Raw genomic sequence first — 19,561 nt, forward strand, 5'->3', positions numbered from 1 at the left:
GCATGCAATCACAGATGCTCAGCAGAAAGCACACAATGTGAGGCTGGTGTTGGGCACAGTGGGTTAAGCTGCCACCAGGAATGCTGGCATCCTGTCTTCTGGGCCCTACTTTGAGCCCTGGCTACTCCACTCCTATCCAATCCCTGCTAATACATTTGGGGAGTGAAATGGAAGATGGAAGACCTCTGTTTCTCCTTCTCGCTCAGTCACCTGCCTTTCAAATAAATACTTTTGAAAAAAATAACTAAGACAAGTGAAATCGGGATCTTTTTGGCTCAGAAACTTTAGGATCTCCCCGATACCTGCCAGCTTCAACGCCAGGTCAAGGGGTCCTGCCTAGACCCTGTGAGGGTAGTCCCACGGCAGCCAGCCGAGCTCTGGGAGTGCACATTATCTTTTTATGTCATTAGAAAATGGATTTGAAAGGTGGAAAGAAAGACGATGAGTGAAACAGAATATCTTCCATCTTCACTCCTTAAATGTGCGCTGAGCCAGGCGGAAGCAGAGACTGGGCCACCTGAGCCACCTCTGCTGCCTCCCAGGGCAGACGTGACCAGGGACTGGGACTGGAGCCCTAACATAGCGACGTGGGATGGGGGCATACCATCCCCTGCTGCCTGCATTACCATGTAATCCCAGGGTCTGTCTGAAAATTTGGGGAAGTGCCTTTTGTTTAAGCAAGAGGTGTGCCTGGCTTGGGGTGGTGCTGCCTCCCAGCAGACAGCCTGCGAATTCGGAGAAGAAGAAATGAAAAGAAGAAATAAGGCCAAGGCCTTGAGTGTGCAAGCTGCTCTCCAGAAGAATTAAACAAAAATAAACCCACGGTGCAGATGTGGATTGTGTCCCTTGCCTCCTTGCCCAATTCCCATGGGTCCCGGAACCCTTGAAGTCATCTAGACCCTTCCAAGACTCAAGGAAAAGAGAGGGAGGGTGTGTCAGGGCAAGGTGGGGGCTTCTGGGAGTCAGGGCAGATCCCCACCCACCCACTACCTTCTGGTTCTGCAAGGGTAAAGGGAACTTTAGGTCATACACAGCACAGCTGGAAGGAGGGGCATCCTCCCCTCGCAGCCCACCCCTTTGGCCTGGCAGGGCATGGCAGGGAGCTGGCCAGTCACGTGGCAGACCTCACCCAGGAGTCCTGGATTCTGCTTCCTGTTCTCCTGATCTAGCCGACCGTGGGGTGAAGGCTGCAGACTGAATGATAAAGTGCACTAGTGCCCACAAATAAGAGGTGGCAAGTAAGGTGTACTGAACTGCGCTGGCTGGGGAGGGTGGCCTGCGCTCCGGGTGTCATGGTCCAACCTTCCCTGGAAGCCAGCTGCCCGTGGGCACAGTGACCGGGACAAGCGGCTGTGACTTTCAAGGACGCGTCTATTATTGGAACACTTCTAGGAGTAAATAAAGTGGGGGTGAGGGGATTTGGGGTGTGGAGAGCAGAGACGCAGGGCACCTGGAGCTCTCCTGAGGAACTAAGTCTCAACATCTTTCCCTGGAACCCACTGGGTACCCAGCCACAAAGGGACACACACACACACACACACACACACCAGCCTCCAGGAAGTCTGCATGGCTTCTCCTGCCTAGTGGCTTCTCTGTCCCAAGCCTTCCACCTCCCTGTCCTGAGTCCTCCCACATCTGTGGGACTTCCCAAGGAAGGTTCTGCTCACACTGCTGTCGCTGTTCCTCTGTCTTTTCAATGTTAGTTTAAAATAAAGGAAGTGGTGAAGAGAGCTCAGGCTTGGCATTCAAAAGGTGCACTCTCATTCCTGTTCTTTTACTATTTAGAGATGAAAAAAAAAAACTTGGAGTTACAGAGAGAGAAAAGGAGAGAGAGATCTTCCATCCACTAATTCACTCCCCAAATGGTCACAAGGGCCAGAGCTGAGCCAATCAGAAGCCAGGATTCAGGAGCTTCTTCCGCGTCTCTCACTTGGGGGCAGGGTCCCATACACTTGGGCCATCTGCTGCTGCTTTCCAAGGCACATTGGCAGAGCGCTGGATGGAAAGGGGAGCATCAGGGACACAAACTGGTGTCCATGTGGGATGCTGGCATTGCAGGCAGAGGTTTAGCTTGTTATGCCACAGTTCCTGCCCTTGACCAAGTCTTTTAACCCATGCCTCCCCCCAACCCCCAGCTCCCAGCCCTTTGCATCAGTGTTCATGGCACCTGATCACCGCCCAGTGCTTAGCAGGTGCTGGCTGTCTCTGCTGCTGTCGACGGACGGGTTGGCAAGACTTGCTGGCACCATTCACCTGCCTGCCCCAGAGTGAGCTGCTTGTAGCAGGAGGCTTGCAAGCATCTGCCATGAGCCTTTGGATCCCAGACATCACATGCTTAGGAATGTTACTGACCTGGAAATATTGCACAAAGGCTGAGCAACAGTCATCCTGTGTCATAATGATGCATGGACTGATGTTCCACACATGCTCGCTGAGTGAACTGATAGAGTCACAAGACAGAACCCCACAGACGACAGACAACCCCTTCCAACATGTTAATACATGTATAGCTCTTCACAACCTAGCGTTGACTTTTAAAAAGCTGGGGTGGATATTGTGGAATAGTTAGCTATGCAACCGCTTGTGATACTAGCATCCTATTCCCAAATGCCAATTCTAGTCTGAGCTGCTCCGCTTGCAGTCCAGCTTCCTGCTCATGCGCCTGGGAAGGCGGCAGAGGGTGGTAGAAGGGCTTGGGTCCTTGCCACCCATTTGGGAGATCTGGATGGAGTTCTGGGCTCCTGGCTCCGCCCTGGCTGTTGTGACCATTTGGAGAGTGAAGTTGTGGTTCTCTTTCTCTCTCAAACATACTACACAGTATGACCTTATTTATGTTTTCTTTTTAGTCAAGTCATGCTTGAAAAGACAATTTGGCATTCTTGTTCTTAAACGTGGATGTCACAACCCCCTGAAGAGTTGGCACACCACACAGGTACCTGGCCCTGTGGGGCAGGAGACAGCCAAGCTGGTTACAAGAGCCCCGGCTGACTGGGAGGCACACCGGAGTCCTGCAGCCCTGCCATCATTCTGTGCCAATGCTCACTTGTGCGATGATAGTGGGCTTTCATTTCCTCCTCTTTGTGCTTGGTCATTGAAGACAGAATAGATCTGTGTGAGTGTTTTGTTTCAAAGTTCCCCCTGTGTGACTTCAGCCCATATATGCAGGATTCCACAGCCCAGCGAAAAGAGGAAGAGGTGAGCTGAACAGGTGCTCCCAGGAGAACCCACTGTGGGTGTCAACACCCAGTCCATCCTGGTTCCAAGGAGCAGGGCCCTCTTCTTGACTGGCAAGAGGATGCCATCCGTCTTCAGGTCTGAGCAGAGGGGTCCAGTGCACCAAGACATATACATTGAGGGCGATAACTGTGAAACAAGGAAAGACCCAAAGGTCCAGCAACAGACCAGGCATGCTACATCCAGACAGCAGTGTCCTGGGTAGTCAACGGTGGTACTGGGCGGAACATACAGATGACATGTCGCCAAATGGAACAAGAACGTGACAAAACAATGTGAAAACATCCCCATCAAGTTTCACAGAGGGAAGTGAGAGAGGGGAAGGAGAGGGGAATGATGGTCTCCCAAACACGAGCCCTGGCTGCTGCTTAGGCCTGAATGTCCCGAGTCTAGGCTGAGCAGCCCTCTTCTGAGATGCCTGGGGCCAGAAGGGGTTTCAGATTTTGGAATATTGGCATACCCCTCATGGGACCCAAGTCTACAACATGAAACTCACATATGTGTCATATACACCTTACACACTTAAGCTGAGTATAATTTCCTGCAACAGTATGCCATTTCACAGAATAGTGTAGCCATTAAAATGGTTTTCACAGATGCTTTTGTTTTAAAGATGTATTCATTTTACTTGAAATCAGAGTTAGGGAGCGATAGATCTTCCATGATGTCGTTCATTTATAACTATTCCCTAGTCGTTACTGGAACTTGGCGAGCATTTCTTAAATACAAAGAAAGCTGCACAGAACTTGTCATTGCATCAGCTACTGTTGGCACGATTCCGAGCGGTGAAACGCTATACTGCTTTTTCTGTTAGAGATGTTACACATTTGCCACAGGCTTATTAGACAATGGCGTTCTATTGGTTTGTGACTCTGGTCATTCCTTAATTATCTTACCTGTTCTGACTTGAAGTGCCTTAAAACTGTTGAAGGTTCCAGAGTTTTGGTCATTGGTCTATATGAGCTTCTTACCACAGTCACTAAATCTCTCTTCCCTGTCTGTTGTCCTTTGTGCATTTGAATTGGAATCCTGTGTGGCCACTTCTCCCACTGCAATGACATGGTGTGTTTTTGCCGGTTCCTTGATGTCATGGGTACCAGGTCACGTGTGTCTGGCTCAGTATCCGTTTGTGAGCCTAATCTGTTCGTTCCGTTGCAGGTGGCTGAACGCCTTTTTTTTCCTCACGCTGTATGATATTCAATTGTGTGAAGATACCACAGTTTACCCATCCTATTACTGATGAGCTCTTGGTTACCTTTCAGTTTTTGCTTCTTAAGGAATAGTTTAAATTCTTTAGTTGACCTACCGGATACCAGTGGGAAAAGCCTTTTGCAGTGGAGTGACCCACGCACCCTTCAGTAGTTCAGCTGGTAGAGCCAAGGACTGCAGTGGAGTGACCCGGCAGATGCCAGTGAACAAGACGGCCAGGTTAGCATCAGGAATGAGGGCACTGCCACACAAAGTAATACACCTGTGCAGTCCTCAGGCCAAAACTGCCCGCCATGAGGTCAGTAATGAGTAACCCATTAAACACACTAAGGTTGTGGGACACTGAATCAAACAGCTAGCCTGGGGAATCTCAAAACTGCAACAGGTGAAGCTAGGAAAAGACAAGCGATTGTTTCAGATGAAAAGAGATGGAAGAGACATGGCACTTCTCTGAATCTCACAAGAGACATCACTGGGACAGTGAGAAAAAATCCGAACATGGACTGAATGTTAGAAAAAACGGTTGTGGGATAGCATTATGGCACAGAGACTAGGCCAATCCCATGAGTCCTAGCTGCTCCACTCTGATTCAGCTCCCTGCCAGTGCACCTGGGAAGGCAGAAAATGGCCTCTGCCACCCACGTGGGAGACCCGGATAGAGTCTTGGGCTCCTGACTTTGGCTTGGCCCAGCTCTGTTCTTACGGCCGTTTGGACAGCGAGCCAGTGGGTGGAAATCACTGCCTCTCCCTCTCTTTGTAACTCTGCCTTTCCAATCAATCAATCTTCATTCTTTGAAAATTTATTTATTTTACTTGAAAGTCAAAGTTACAGATAGAGAGGGAAAGACAGAAAGAGAGAGAGAGAGAAAATCTTCCTTGTACTGCTTCACTCCCCAGATGGTCACAATAGCTGGGGCTGGGCTAGTCCAAAGCCAGGAGATTCTTCTGGGTTTCCCATTGAGTTCAGGGTCCCAAGGCTTTGGGGCATCCTCCACTGGTTTCCTTGGCATAAGTGGGGAGCTGGATGGGAAGTGGAGCATCTGGGACTAGAACTGGCACCCCTATGGGATGCCAGCACCACAAGTGGAGGGTTAGTCCTTGCCCCTTCAGCTGCGTGTCTCTGAGGTCCACCACCCTACTGCTGCAGCTTTCCTGGTGTCTCTGTAGGGTTCCCACCCGCATGTCTCCTACTTTGTTTTGTTCCTGCTGTTGTAAATGGTTCTTCCAAGCTCCTCCTAAACCACCAAAGCTCTTAGGTCCTCAGATCCATCCAAAACAAGGTGAGGCGTTGTGGGTGTCTCCAGGAACTCCTTCCTCTGCAGACCAAGGAGTTCTGCCGACGTAGCGGGGCCACTCCTGCCATCCTCCTCGCCGGCAGCTGTGCACCTGCAACTGAGACTCCAGACTCCTTGTGTTTCCTTGAGATAGGACAGCAGACAGCCAGGGGGCTGGCTCTGTAGGCAGACCTCTGCCTAGCTTGTTCTCCTGGGGTCCACAGCATCACACAGCCCTGGCACGTGGTTAACGCACAGGAAAGAAACCACCATGAAGGCAACAGTTAGGGAGTGCGTGCTGGTCAGGTGTGCACGCCAGCACTTTGTCCTGTGGTCACTATGACTTCCTTGCTGACGCATCTCTAGGTACTGGCGTGAGCCACAGAGCAGCCTCCTGAAGCTCTGACAACCATCCCTGTGTTGTTTCCCGACTGCTTCTCCACCATGTCTAGCGCTGGTGCTTCTTTTTCCTCTTCAGGACTTTAATGCCTCACAGTTCCCCAGAGTGGAATGACAAGGTTAAAGCATATGGAATCTTCTACATGCAGTTTCTTATATTTTGTGTGCAGGTGTGTGACTGAATTCTGAAAAGTGGTATCCTCGCAGGCGGGCCAAGATCAGGTTTTCCGTTTTCACTAGTTTGATCAAGGATGCAAATGAGACAGCCCGTTTCTTTCCTTTAAGATGATCTTCCCATGTGACAATCTGTCTCCCGAACTGACTCGCGTGCGAGCAGCTATAAACCAAAATTATCTGTCATCCAGTCATCCCTACAACACTGAGGGGCAGGGGCTGCCCTCCTCGCAGGGTGTTATTTCTGGTGTGTCCCACACTAAGTTCTTACAACACTTTAAGTCCACTTCTACGGCATATCCCAGTCCAGTGGGTCCTTTTCGGTTTAGCTCCACGTTGCGCGTTTTTCACAAACACTCAGGAAGCTGATTCCCTTTGTGACCCTTCCATTCTTAGCTGCTTTCTGCTTTTTTCACATTTCAGTAAATATTAGCCGAATGATGGTGTCTGAGGTCCCACGTGCAGGCCCTCCTGGGAGACACTTCTAATCTAGAGAGAGAGTAAATGCCCCCAACTTCCCCACACATGGGGAGATGGCAGAGACCAAACGTAGGTGGGGTTCCTATCAGCTGAGGGCAGCGCAGCCAGGCAAGCTTGCACGTGCATGCCAGGTAACCTTCCAGCCTGAGCCAGGCAAGGCCTGCAAGTGTGAGCTAGCACTGTGACAGCTGAGTGGGAAGTGAGCTCTCCCAGCAGGGCGAGATGAGCCTGGAGCACTCAGTACTGGCTCCGTTGGACCTGTGCAACTGCAACGCCAAGGTCAGGGTGAGAGAAAGCTGGCCAAGGGCACCGAAGCCTGGAGGTGGACTTTGGGTGTGACCCGCAGCCTGGTCTCACAATGCCACACTGAACGGTGTTAGGAGGAATGAGGCAGTTCTGCAGCCTAACGACAATGGGCTAAGAAGAGTCGGAACCCACGATGATTTTGGAATAAGGTCCCGATGGGGTAACTTGTGTATTTTCAGGTGTTCAATGCACACACAGGGCAGGCGGGAGGTTAACCCCTATGAGCCATGGGGCGGGGGGGAGGGCTGCTGCTCAGGTGTGGCCCTGGGGGGGGTGTGTGTGTGTGTGTGGTGTCTTTAGTTTATTTATTTTTATTTCAAAGTCAGATATATAGAGAGAGGAGAGACAGAGAGGAAGATCTTCATCCAATGATTCACTCCCCAAGTGGCTGCAATGATCGGAGCTGACCCAATCGAAGCCAGGAGCCTCTTCCAGGTCTCCCACGCAGGTGCAGGGTCCCAAGGCTTTGGGCCGTCCTTGACTGCTTTCCCAGGCCACAAGTAGGGAGCTGGATGGGAAGCAGGGCTGCCGGTATTAGAACTGGCGCCCATATGGCGCGTTCAAGGCAAGGACTTTAGCCGCTAGGCCACTGCACTGGGTCCCTGTATGTGTGTGGTGTCTTTGACATCTGACTTCAGCATAGTCTTCATGGCCAAAGCTCCTGATGGCTGTCACACTATAAAATGAGGCTCAATCATGGTCACTGCACTCGGTAATCATGCAGCCAAACCCCCCACAACAGCAGGCATCTGCACGCAGGAAGAGCAGGCAGTGTGCCCAAGCGTCCTGGTGGGTCTGGGAAGCTCTGGGTGTCGCACTGCCAAACCCAGCATCCCAGGAAGCCCCAGCTCCATGCCAAGCGAAGGCTAAGAAATCACGTGGGGTGAGAGTAGGGGATTGTAAACTGAGGATTCGAGGGAGCCAGATAATGGAGAGTAGGATGTTTTTCTTCAGGACTTAAATTTGCTCCTATAGAAAGTATGACCCCAAAAGGGAATGGGTTTCCACTTGTTTCTGTCACAAACAGGGTGGCTGCCATTCAGACTTTGAACTGAGGCCTATGCTTAGATCTTGGAGCCCTTGACATTCATGGTTTCTCAGCTAACAACGAAAATAGTGAGGGCTGGCCGCTGCTTGTTCCATGGGGTCCCAGGCATGTAGACCACACAGCATGGGATGCTCCCACGCCCCTACAAGGCAGAACCTTATAGGCCACAAGGCCTGTGAGTGACGGCTACCCTGGTCCTAGGATCTCGGCCCTTTTCCAGAGGTCAGAGAGGAGGCGGGAACATTCCGGGCCACACCCACACTTCTGCTTTGGCCGCAGGGCAGGGGCTCTCTCCAGCACCCTCCAACACAGAGCCTGCAGTCTGGGCAGCCCAGCCCACCACTGCATCTTCCTCACCACGACCCCAGGGGGTCCAGGAATGCCATTCAGCAACATAGTGGAGCTGGGGGCTTGGGCCAGCCTGGCTGAGGCAGGTAGAAAGCTTGGGCCCAACCCAGTGCAGGGGGTTAGGCAATGGGCCTCCCAGAGGGCCTGGCCGGTGATCCACCCAGCAGCCTGCTGCTTCCCGGACCGGGCAGGCTGCTCTAAGCAGTAATAGCATTTGCAGCACCCAGGGTGAATTCCAACAGCTGCGTCACTACCCAGAGCCCCACCCAGATTTATGGGACCCAGGCACAGGAAAACAGTTCCTCCCCACCTCCTGAAGGCCTAATGGAAAGGCAGACTCCCGGTCAGCAAGGCGCAGGGATCCCCCTCTTTCCCCTCACTGGAGTAGGTGTTGTAGGAGGAGGTGGGCTCTGGGGATGAACAGGCCATGTCACCTCCACTTTTGCTCTCAGCACTGCACAGGCCCAGTAAACAACGGAATGAGCAATGATGAAATGAAGGGAGGGGCCCGGCACAATGGCCTAGTGGCTAAATCCTCGCGTTGTATGCACTGTCATCCAATATGGGCGCTGGTTTATGTCCTGGCTGCTCTACTTCCCATCCAGCTCCCTGCTTGTGGCCTGAGATGGCAGTAGAGTACGGCCCAAAGCCTTGGGACCTTGCATTCATGTGGGAGATCCATAAGAAGCTCCTGGCTCTTAGTGTCAGATTGGCTCAGCTCCAACCATGTGGCCACCTGGGGAGTGAATCAGCAGATGGAATATCTTTGTCTCCCCTTCTCTTTGTAAATTTGACTTTGCAATGAAATAATAACAGAAGAAATGAAGGAAGGAACGAGCACGTCTCCTGTCTCAGGGAGGCTGGCCTGGGAACCTCTGGCCACTCAGTACTTGCCTACCGAGCTTCCTTAGGGGGGACACCTCAGACACCTGGGGACACTGAGCAGCTCAGGCCACGCCCTCATGCTCGGCCCCCTGTGATGAGACAGAGCCCTGTATCCAGCCAGTGGCCATCGATGAGGATAAAGAAGCCAGGGACACATGGCAGAGCACCGCACACTCCCGCTTCCTCGTCAGGGTCTTCCTGGGGGGAAATGAGAGAGACCGTCCCCAGAGGCTTGGCATTCTGGGGTCCCCATGAGCAGAATTTCTTTCACCCTGCAGTACTTCCTTGGTTTGGTGTCCAAGGGATCTGCCCTGCCCCTCTCCTGGGTGTTACTCACTTTCACCACTCACAGAGGGTGAGGTCTTGAACAGACCCCCCAGCATGGCCCGTCTGCTGAGGCCTGCATGCCCGGCACGACACTGCCTGTGCAGGAAGCGGGTGGGGCAGGCGTGGCGCCCAGCAGTATGTCAACAGCGATGCCTTTGCTGTCAGCACCTCCTGCCTCCAGAGGCGGCCCTGGCGCTCCCATCTCCTCTGCCTCAATGGTCAGACTACATGGGCGTCAGGAGGCTAAGGCTTCCTTGGGGTCAATACACTGGGGCCCCACCTGCGACGCCCCATCCCTGCCCTGCACCCTCGCCTTGCCTGGCAGGCCCTACAGTCAGGCCTGGCAGCTCAAGAGGGCCTGTGGGTGGCTGCAAGGAAGGCTGAGGGTTGAGGAACAGGCATGAACGGGTAAGAAACTCGACAACTCGTTGGCCTGCCAGGAGCTGGGCCAGAAGTGCAGGAACTGTGCATGGCAGAGGCTGAGGCTGCAGCAGCAACTGCAGCTTCCCTCCACGTCCGAGGCATCTCCCATGGCCTCCTCTCTTGACCACCTGCATCCTGCAGGCTTTGGGATGTTTGGGTCTCAGCACAGTCACGTTACTGGGCTGCTTCCAAGTCCCTCCAAGGCTAAGGACATAGCCTTTTCCAGGAGGATTTGTTTCAGCGCCCTCAAGATGGATCCTGGATCACTTCCTCCGTGGCTAGGCCTCTGAGGGTCCTGTCCTGGGGGGCTCTTTGTTTAGCATCATAAAGGAGCCCGAAGAGGTAAAAGCTGGAAGGGTTTGTGGGGAAGTCCCAGGGTCAGCTGGCATCCAGCTTGTGGTTCAGTTTTAGACTAGCCCCCCTCTGTCCCTGAGCTCCTCCTCCCCACAGGGTCCTCTGGGTTTGCTCTCTGATGCTGGAGCCCTTGGTTACTGCGGACCTCCCTGGTGGTAGTGGGCAGCGAAGGTCTGGGGGGGCCCTTCCTATCTCCTTCTTGAACACTTTCAAGGGGTTCTGTGTCAACTTCCCCAGGCATGGGAGACTCTACTGGGAGGGGCAAACCCTAAACCCAGCTGCCACAAGCCTGGCTTTTACAGAGCCACACATGTTTTTCTGCCACCTGGCAGGTAGGTTTTCCACTGGTTGGAGAGGATGTTGGAGCTGAGAAAGGGGGATCCCAGTCAACTGGAATTCCTTCGTGGCTTCCAAGGGTCTCCCTGGGCCCCGGGCTGGAATGGTTGGAGGGGCTGGGCGCTGTGTGCCCTGGATTCTGGCCTTGGATCAGGCACTTTACTTAAGTTGGAGCTCAGTGGGCAGGTGTGCCACCTGCTCACTCTGAGCACCCCGGGGTGATGGGGTTGGGTGACTGCCCCCAATTTTGCAATGATTCGTACAGGAATAAACACACCTAAGTTCCAAAAAGGGGGTAGGGGGTGACTCCGTTTCTCTACTCAGACTCCTGGGCAGCCCTGCTGGCATGTGAGTCACAGGGACCTGGCCAGTCACCTCGTTCACCCAACATGTCCCCACAGAGCCCTGCCAACTCCCACATAATCCTCAGGAGCACCTAGCCCACCCCCTTGCCCCGGCCACCCCCCTACCGCAGGCTTCCCAGCCACCAGTGTCCCAACAGTGAGCCTCCATAGCCCCAGCACTTCTGTGATGGGTGATGGGACTGTGAGTGACATACGAGCAGGCACCACCTCGCCTGGGCGAGCTCACCCACAAAACGGGTCCAACAGTACCCACCTCACCGGAGCATGGTCTGAGTTAGGGATACGACACACACAGCCCACCCTTCGGGGCACACACTCTGCTCCACCCTCCTCCCCAGTCCCTCAGCTCTGTACTGGGCAGTGAGTGTGGCAAAAACAGCAGCAGTGCAGCAGCCACCCAGGGCACCCCCAGACTGGCCCTGGGGGAGTGCAGCGTGAGGCGCAGGGAGACAGACTAGGACGCAGCAAGGAGGAGTTGCCCAGCTTGCCGCAGTGCCCTCCCCTGTGGACACGGGGCTCCCCTGCTGCCTCTCCCTGGGCTCGGGTCTCCCCGAAAGCACCCAGACCTGTGCTTCCTGGGGTCACCAGGAATTCATAAGCAGGTGAACTCAGCCCCAAGTTCACCTCCGTCCTCCTCTCGCTGAGCTGCTGTGGAGAATAGCATGGTGTCACAGCAGCCTCCTGGCCCAGACCCTAGCTTCCTCTGAGGGCAGGGGCCCAGCGTCACTGGGAACGAGCCCCTGGGGCTGCGCAGGGGCAGGCTGCTGAGCCCAGGAATACACAGCGGAGCACAGCGAACCAAGTGGGGCGTCCTGTCTTCCCTGCCCAGGCTGCTCCAGGCTTTTCCAGCTCCCTCCTCCAAAGGGCGGAAGGGGAAAGGCCGAGTCAGCACTTTGGCCAGGACTCCAGGACCTGGCTCTCAAAAGTGTTCTGGGCCTACAGCAGGGGCCTCTCCGCCCTTCCAGCCTGCCTGCCTGAGGGCCTTCACAGAAGGGGACAGCCTGGGGGAGGGGGGGGATGGAGGCAGCGGGGTGGGGGGGGTGGGGGGGGGTGGGGATGTGGAGCTCTGGGCTCCGCCTCTCCCATCAGGCAGATGCCAACGACCACACATCCGCAGGCTGGAGGCGCCTGACTGTAGCCTTCCACGCACTCCATCCCTAAGTCCCACCCAAAGCAGGACCATGCTGGGCCCAGCGGGGGCGCTGGAGTTGCTGCCCTCCTGGGCTACCCCAGCTTTTATTCTTGCAGTCCCCATCTCCAGGAACTCTGATTGTTGGTGAGGGGGTCTGTCTGTCGCGACCTGCACTGTCAACCCTAGAAGGGCACCGTCTCAGGGCCGGCTGGCTGCAATTTTGCATCTTTCGCTAGTCTTTGCCGTTCAAGCTCTGTCCACTCCACGGGCGCCAGGGGGGTCAAAGCTGCGCACACAAAAAGCACACACGCATAGGACACAGTGTGTGTCGCTGCGTCCTAGTTCCACAAAATTGCCCACAAAGCTCCCTGTTCCAGTGATGCGGCCGCCGCGTGCCACAAGCCCTCCTTGAAGACCCAGCGTGGAAAGGAAATATAAACAACCCTGTGATGCAGTGCAAGCGAAACTCAGAACAGACAAATGCAAACAGCAATAACACATTCATCCTGGAGGAAAACACGGGCACCATCCGCCGACTCCCGTGCGGGGCTCCCGATTTCCCCAGACGAGCCCAGCCCTTGCTGGCCGAGGGCAAGGCGGGAGGCGGGTGGGCGGTGAGGGCTGGGTGGGGGTCCCCGTCAGCGAGGCCTCATGCTCCAGTTCCCCTCCCCCGCTGGCCGCCACATCTGGTTCTACTCAGGTCCTCCTGCTCCCCCACCCCACCCCAGGCGCGCCTTCCCTTCCCCCGCTAGCGGAGAAGTGAAGACAATTTTTTAAAACCCGGTCACACACACGCACACCACTTCTGGGGATGAGGGGGAGGAGGGAAAAGTGGAGAGGCCCGCGTGCACGCTGTCCCGCCGGCCCCGAAGTTGGCCAAGTTGGCAGTGCCTTACCCAGAGGGACGGCGGCAGTGCCCGGGCGGCCGAGGTGCAGGCCCCCGAGGAGCAAGACGCAACGCAGCAGGTGACCAGGCCAGGGCACGGGGGTCGGCCGGCTGGGCCCCATCTCCACGTTCAGAGAACGCGGAGGCGCAGCGGGGTCCTGTGCGCAGTGGCAGCCCCGGTGCAGCAGCGATGACTGCCCGCGAGGGGCTCGAGTCCTCCTCCAGTTCGGGATGAAGTGATGCCTCCCCAGGAGGAGGGGGAGGGAGGAGGCAGGCCAGGCAGAGGGAAGGCGGAGGGAGGAGCGCCGAACCTGGGAGGAGGGTTTGAGGGGCAGAGGGGAAGGGAAGCGGGCAGCGTGGGAGGGGAAGGGGAGGAGGCGCGGGCAGCAAGGGCCTGGGGCCGGAGAGTGCGCGCCGAGAGGGAGAGAAGGGGATGGCGGGAGATGAGGACCCCCGTATATACGCCCTTAGTCTCTGCCTCCTACTCTCCCGTCTCGACTTTTCTCTCGGCCCCCCGACCTGGAGCCTCAGACGCTGCGTCACAACTCCCCAGTCTGGCACAGGCCGAGAGGCAACTGCAAAACTTTCCGCAAACTGCACCGACAGGGGTTGCAAGGCCCAGCAGCGGGGGGGGGGGGGGGGGGGAGGGGGGGGCGGGGGCGTGCGGCTAACCCAGGCGGTCAGACCCAAGCCGCCAGCTCTCCCTCCTCCCTTCATCCCGCTCCTTTCTGCCAGCGTTTCTGGCCTCCAAGCATCCGCTACTTGTGCAGCTAGGAGGACCCCTCCCCTCCAATCTGGTGGGGAAGGGGAGGAGCCGAGGGCTCGGCCACCCGGGGCGAGGACACAGGGTGGGTGAGGGAAGCAAGGCCCTTGTCCTCGCACGTCTTGTTTTAGCGGTTGTATGACGGTCAGTGTCCCTAGAGCAAAAGGGGTGCACCACTTATGCTACTTGGGGCCTCATCCAGAAACCTGGGTAAGTCCCAAAAGACCAACAACACTCCCACTAAATGGCCTGCTGGGCAGTAGCGAAGGACCAAATGGAAATTTCATGAAAGGGAAGACAAGCCAGTTATTCAGTGTTACGCAACAGGTCGTGGCAGCGTGGAGCACTGGATTGGGAGCCAGGAGCCCCACCGTCGCCTTCAATTGCCTGAGCTGTTCTTGAAAATCAGTTTCTGGGGCCCAGTGGCGTGGCCTAGCGGCTAAAATCCTCGCCTTGAAAGCCCGGGATCCCATATGGGCGCCGGTTCTAATCCTGGCAGCTCCACTTCCCATCCAGCTCCCTGCTTGTGGCCTGGGAAAGCAGTCGATGACAGCCCAATGCATTGGGACACTGCACCCGTGTGGGAGACCCGGAAGAGGTTCCAGGTTCCCAGCTTCGGATCGGCGCGCATCGGCCCGTTGCGACTCACTTGGGGAGTGAATCATCGGACGGAAGATCTTCCTCTCTGTCTCTCCTCCTCTGTGTATATCTGGCTGTAATAAAATGAATAAATCTTTAAAAAAAAAAATAAGTTTCTGGGCTTTGAGGGGGGACCACAAGGCATCAAGTCAGACACTGAAACTAACAGTTTATTGTTTCTTGTGCTGTCTGCCCTGGGCACACTTCAGGAACCAAGTTCCAATGTCTTTCTTGCTGCTCCCCTCTTGGGGACATCTTTGTCCATCTCTGCTCGCTCAGCTCCTCCTGTCTCCGCCAGGCTGTCACTGTCATGACCAAGGCAGGGTTGCAGAGTAAAGGCTCCTCCTTGCCTGGAACTGCCCGCAGCTTCAGTGCCACTCCTGGTGTTGAGCATGGAACAGCCATGTGAAGGCACCTCACAAGGTTCCTCCGGGCCTCCCTCTCCAAGGCCTGTTATCACCAAGGGACCTGGGGACTCACCAGTTCCAGCCAGGCTGCTCTCCCTGCTGTAACAGCTAAAACACAGGATACAGCCCTTTGTCTGCAAGCTGGATGAAATAGGTGTTGGCAGGAGAGAGCAGGGGTCCGGGGCAGCTTTGCACACTTAACATGCCCCAACTGCCAGTCCTGTGTCAGCAGCTGGGCATGCACAGATGGGGAAGAGGGACATTGTTGCAGGCAGACAGGACCGTTGGAGGGCCGGCAAGCAGGAACCTATAGCAGCCAGCTGACCTCAGAGACCCTACTGTAGCCCCTGCACAGGATGAGACTTCCTGCAGCTGCAGGCAGAGGTTCCTCCGCATACTCTACAGATTGTCTGTCTGGGCCCTGTCCTGAGCCACCATCTGGCTTACGTCTTGAGAATGCAAGGGCACAAGCAGGGCCTCATCTGGGCAACTGTCCCGTGGAGAAAGCAGCCCAGTCCCCCCGGGCCCGACAATCCTGCGGAGGCTCAGCCAGCCACAGAATGCAGTCACAGTCAGCCGGGGAGCCGGGCACTGTGAAGGCCTGGGCTTTCCAGGAACCCAGTACTACTCTGAATGCCCAGCGTCCTCGTGCCCGTGCACTGTGCCCGGGGCTGCTCACCACTCTGCTCAAAGCTCTGTGGCTCAGCTACTTAGGAAGAACTACTGTGTGCCAGGGATGAGGCTGTGTGCCTAGGAGTCCAGGAGGTCTCCGAGCTGGGCATGGGGCTGTGCCCAACAGGGTTTTTGCTGCTGTGATATCAATGCTGTGAAATAGTTCTCCTTCAGACACCAACTGTCAGCCTGCAGTGGCCACGCGGGCTGTCATCTCATCAAAATCTAGTGGAAGGAGCACAGACTTAGAGCGACAAAGACCTGGGTTAGAATCCTGGCACCTCCACTAACCAGCACTGTGGCCTTTAGCTCTCCCTGAGCTCACAATTCTACTTCAAACACAATTCTTATCCGGAAGGCAGAGCTAGCTAGCTAGAGATCTCAATTTCCCGTCTGCTGCTTTACTCCCCAAATATCTGCAACAGCAGGGGCTAGGTTGAAGGTGTTGATCGGAAACGTAGTTCCCTCCCTCAAGGTATCGCCCTTCCTGAGTCTCCCTCCACCTCCGCCCACCAACTGCCCCCGAGACCTGCACAGGTCCGTTTCATAAGGGCTGCCTCAGACAAGATGACAACCTGCCCTTGTCGTCTGAACAACTCCACGTGTTCACTCACTGGTATCTCAAAGGGGGAAACAAACTCCCCTGATGCTCCCTTGGCTAAGAAATGCATAAGCAAACCCTGTCCAGCACGGGGCAGTGTGGGGCTGCAAGGTGAGCTGGATCTGGTTCTGCTGTTCCTGGGCCACACTTTCCTAGGGTGCCTCCCCTCTGAATCTCAGGTGCCCGGGACGTGTGGGGTTTGCAGTGCCACTACTCACGGCGCTCAGTAGTGCTCTCACACGGGCTTCCTCTTCCCTGCTTCTGGAGCTCAGCGGCCTCTCCACTTCAGGGTGCCTAGGGGAGTGGAGCAGCCCCCGCAGACCAGACCTACAACACAACATCAGTGAAGGGACAAACCAGGTGCTAGGGCTGTGCCCAGAGCGGAGCTCCTGCTCCTTCAGGGCGCCATCTCTCCAGTTCAGCAGTTTATCTGGTCCCACACTAGGATGGGTCTGGTCCAACAGCGGCCTGTGGCTCCCAGTCTGGCCAGGAAGGAGAAAAGGCGTTGGCCAGGTGGCTTTGCAGCCACAGACCCTGCCACTCCGTCCTTCCCAAAGGGGAGCTGGGGAGCTGTGACCAGCTGGCCCCCATGCCTAGCCCTGACCCAACAGGCTGCGCAGACTCTGCAGCCCTCAGTGAAAGGCAGGTGGGAGACACCATGATGTCAATCAGCTATTTCATGCCTTTTACAAAGACAGTAATCCCTGCAGGGTCTGTAGTGAGCCATGCTCCACCGTACAGAATTCGGAGGTTAAGTGGGTCACACTGCCAGGCTCCCCCCTACATCCCAACCTCCTCCTCAGCTCAGGGAGATTCCCTCCTGTCTGGTCCCTCCCCTACACAGGTGCCACATGACAGGTCAGGGCAGGAGAAAGGACACCTGAGCTGACAGTCTCTTGGCCAAGACACTGGAAGGCCTGAGGGTGCTGGAGGGACTGTGTCTCTGAAGGTAGGCAGGAAAGGTCTCTTCATTGTTTATTCCTGCCCATCTTCCAAGGCACCCTTTCAGAAAACCCCAGGAACCTCACCTCACTTTCATGGAACTTGCATTCAGGCACTCACTTGTAAGTTTCCTTAAAGCAGGGGACAAATGAGCATGCTTTTGTGCCACTCACAGAGCCCATCCCAGCACATTCTGTTCCGAGTGGTTCTGAGTGGTTGCATGAAGCTTGCAGATGGGCCACTGTGGCTGTGTACACCTGGCCTGACGTCACATGGTCAAGTTGTAGAGCTGAGACCTGAAGGTGGACCTCACCATGTTCTCGTGCTATGATTCAAGGCCACAGCTTTGTCCGGCCAGGGTGGACAGGCTCAGGGTTTGTGCTAAGGCAATGGCTCCTGCCACTTACACAGACCTTTGGTTCACTTGCCAGCGGCATGCCTTACTCTTCAGACAAGGGAGCCAGGCCGAAGGGTTCACACAAGGAGACCTTTGAAGTCCTCTGTCTTCCAGGGCCCACTGTCACAGGAAGTGGCACCTAGTCACACCTTGTTTTCATCCATCCCTTCCAGGAAGCCAAGGCCCAGTGTCCCATTCTCTCTTTATCTAGTTGGGACACTGAGGGGAGGGCAGGAGGGCAGCCTCCTAATCCAGATCTAATCTGATAATGGCAGAGGGAACCTGCAGCACAAATGTTGTGAGGCCACACCCCATCACCCACCCGTGGCCACTGCTGGTCAGGGCTGCTCCCCAGTCTAGCTGGGTCTCCAAGGAGATTTATTCCTTTTTAAATGTTTGTTTTCAGCTACTTTAAAGGTGCAAGGACAGTTGCTCTTTCATCTGTTGGTTCATTCCTCAAAAGCTCACAACAAACAGGGCAGGGCAGGCCATGGCCAGAAGCCTAGAATTGCATCTGGGATCCTATGTGGATGCCAGGAACCCAGTTACTGGGCTATTTCCCGCCGCCCTCCAGGATGCATTAGGTGAAAGCTGGATCCAAAGTGGATTAACCAGCACTCTGCAGTTAGTGTCCCAAGCATAGGCTTAACTGGCTGTGTCTCAAAGCCCACTCTTCCAAGGAGATTTCTGAAGGCTACTAGCCATGAGGGAGGGGAAGGACTCAGGACCGGGGACCTGGGAGCCCAGGTACTCCATTCATCCAGAGCAGCCTCTGACCACAGATGGGCCTCAGGGAAGCCACCTCACACATTTTTTCAGCCTGCAGTCACTGTGCCACTCACTGGCAGTCGCTAAACTGTCTCTGGGCTTTGGTTTCCCCATCTGTAAAAACAGCTGTTTACCTTACCTAGGTCTAGGCTGAGAAGGAATCCGGCAGATGAGCTTCTTGGCAAAGCAGAGGTGCTAGAGCCAGCTGCCTGCTTCGCTAGGGGAGCACGGCAGCTGGCTCTCTGAGATAGCAAGGACACCCTGGGTGCGTTCAGTCAGCCAGTCAGCTGCTCTCCGACCCTCACTGTGGCTCTTGGAACAGCCCTTCACACACACACACCCTCTGGATGACTCCAGCCGGCTGCCCAGCACAATGGTGCTCCTGTGTTCTCTGCGCCCACCAAGTCCCAGACCTGCTCCCAGGCTGGCCAGTTTTCCCAGCTTCTGGCAGGTTCTCCCAACCCACCCACAGAGCTCAACAGAAGCTTCTCCCCACCTCCCCCCTGCCAGTGGCAGTCCTGCCCCACCTTCCCACACCCTCAGTCCAGGTTGCCAAGCCAGTTCTTCCTGCAGCCTGGACTGATCAGGGACCAGGAAAATGAGCAAAATTAATCCAAAACAAGGCACCACCACCAAGACCACGGGACAGTAGCTTTGCTCAAACGAATGAATGATTTTGAAGTGTTCTGTTAGGCACCCCCATGTTAATGGGGTCCTACCTAGAGGTCGAACCTGTATAACATCGGTCTTAGGTCAGTCCAGGGCTCCAGATTTTCATTCTAAACACAGGATAAAGCAGGAGTCATTTCAGCTGGGTGAGTACTGACGAGGCCTGGCAGCCATTCTCTCCCCAAACCCCCACTCAACCGCAGGGGCTGCAGGAAGGCAGTGGGGCCGGCCACCCGCAGTGCTCAGCCCAGGCAGCGAGCCTACAGCTGTGCTTGGCAACCTGAGCCTTGCAAGCAGCCCCTGCATTCCATGCAAGTGCCTCAGTGCCACCGGTGCACCAAGAGATGTGCTGTTCCCAAGGCAGAAGCGGGGACTGAACTCAAGCAAGAGGGGCAGCCTCTCGAAATGTCGGCATCACCCACCAGTGAGCCTGGGTGATGTGCGAGCTCGGGCAGGTCTTCCATCTGCTGGATGGACCTGGTCATCTTTTTCCAGTCCCCTTTTCTGATTTTCCTCTCGTGTG

The 19,561-nt window shown here is 55.5% G+C and overlaps 1 protein-coding gene across 1 annotated transcript in view; it reads right to left on the bottom strand.

The window, feature by feature from the left end:
* Window positions 1-13,386, bottom strand: part of MRC2 (mannose receptor C type 2) — a 44,067-nt gene extending 30,681 nt beyond the window's left edge. The window contains 1 exon segment of the mRNA XM_058676202.1: window positions 13,191-13,386. Within this exon segment, the coding sequence (XP_058532185.1) occupies window positions 13,191-13,302 (112 nt within the window). The 5' untranslated portion in view covers window positions 13,303-13,386.
* Window positions 13,387-19,561: the final 6,175 nt, after the last annotated feature.

Source organism: Ochotona princeps, chromosome 17 (genome assembly GCF_030435755.1).
Source record: "Ochotona princeps isolate mOchPri1 chromosome 17, mOchPri1.hap1, whole genome shotgun sequence".
NCBI classification, from domain to species: domain Eukaryota; kingdom Metazoa; phylum Chordata; class Mammalia; order Lagomorpha; family Ochotonidae; genus Ochotona; species Ochotona princeps.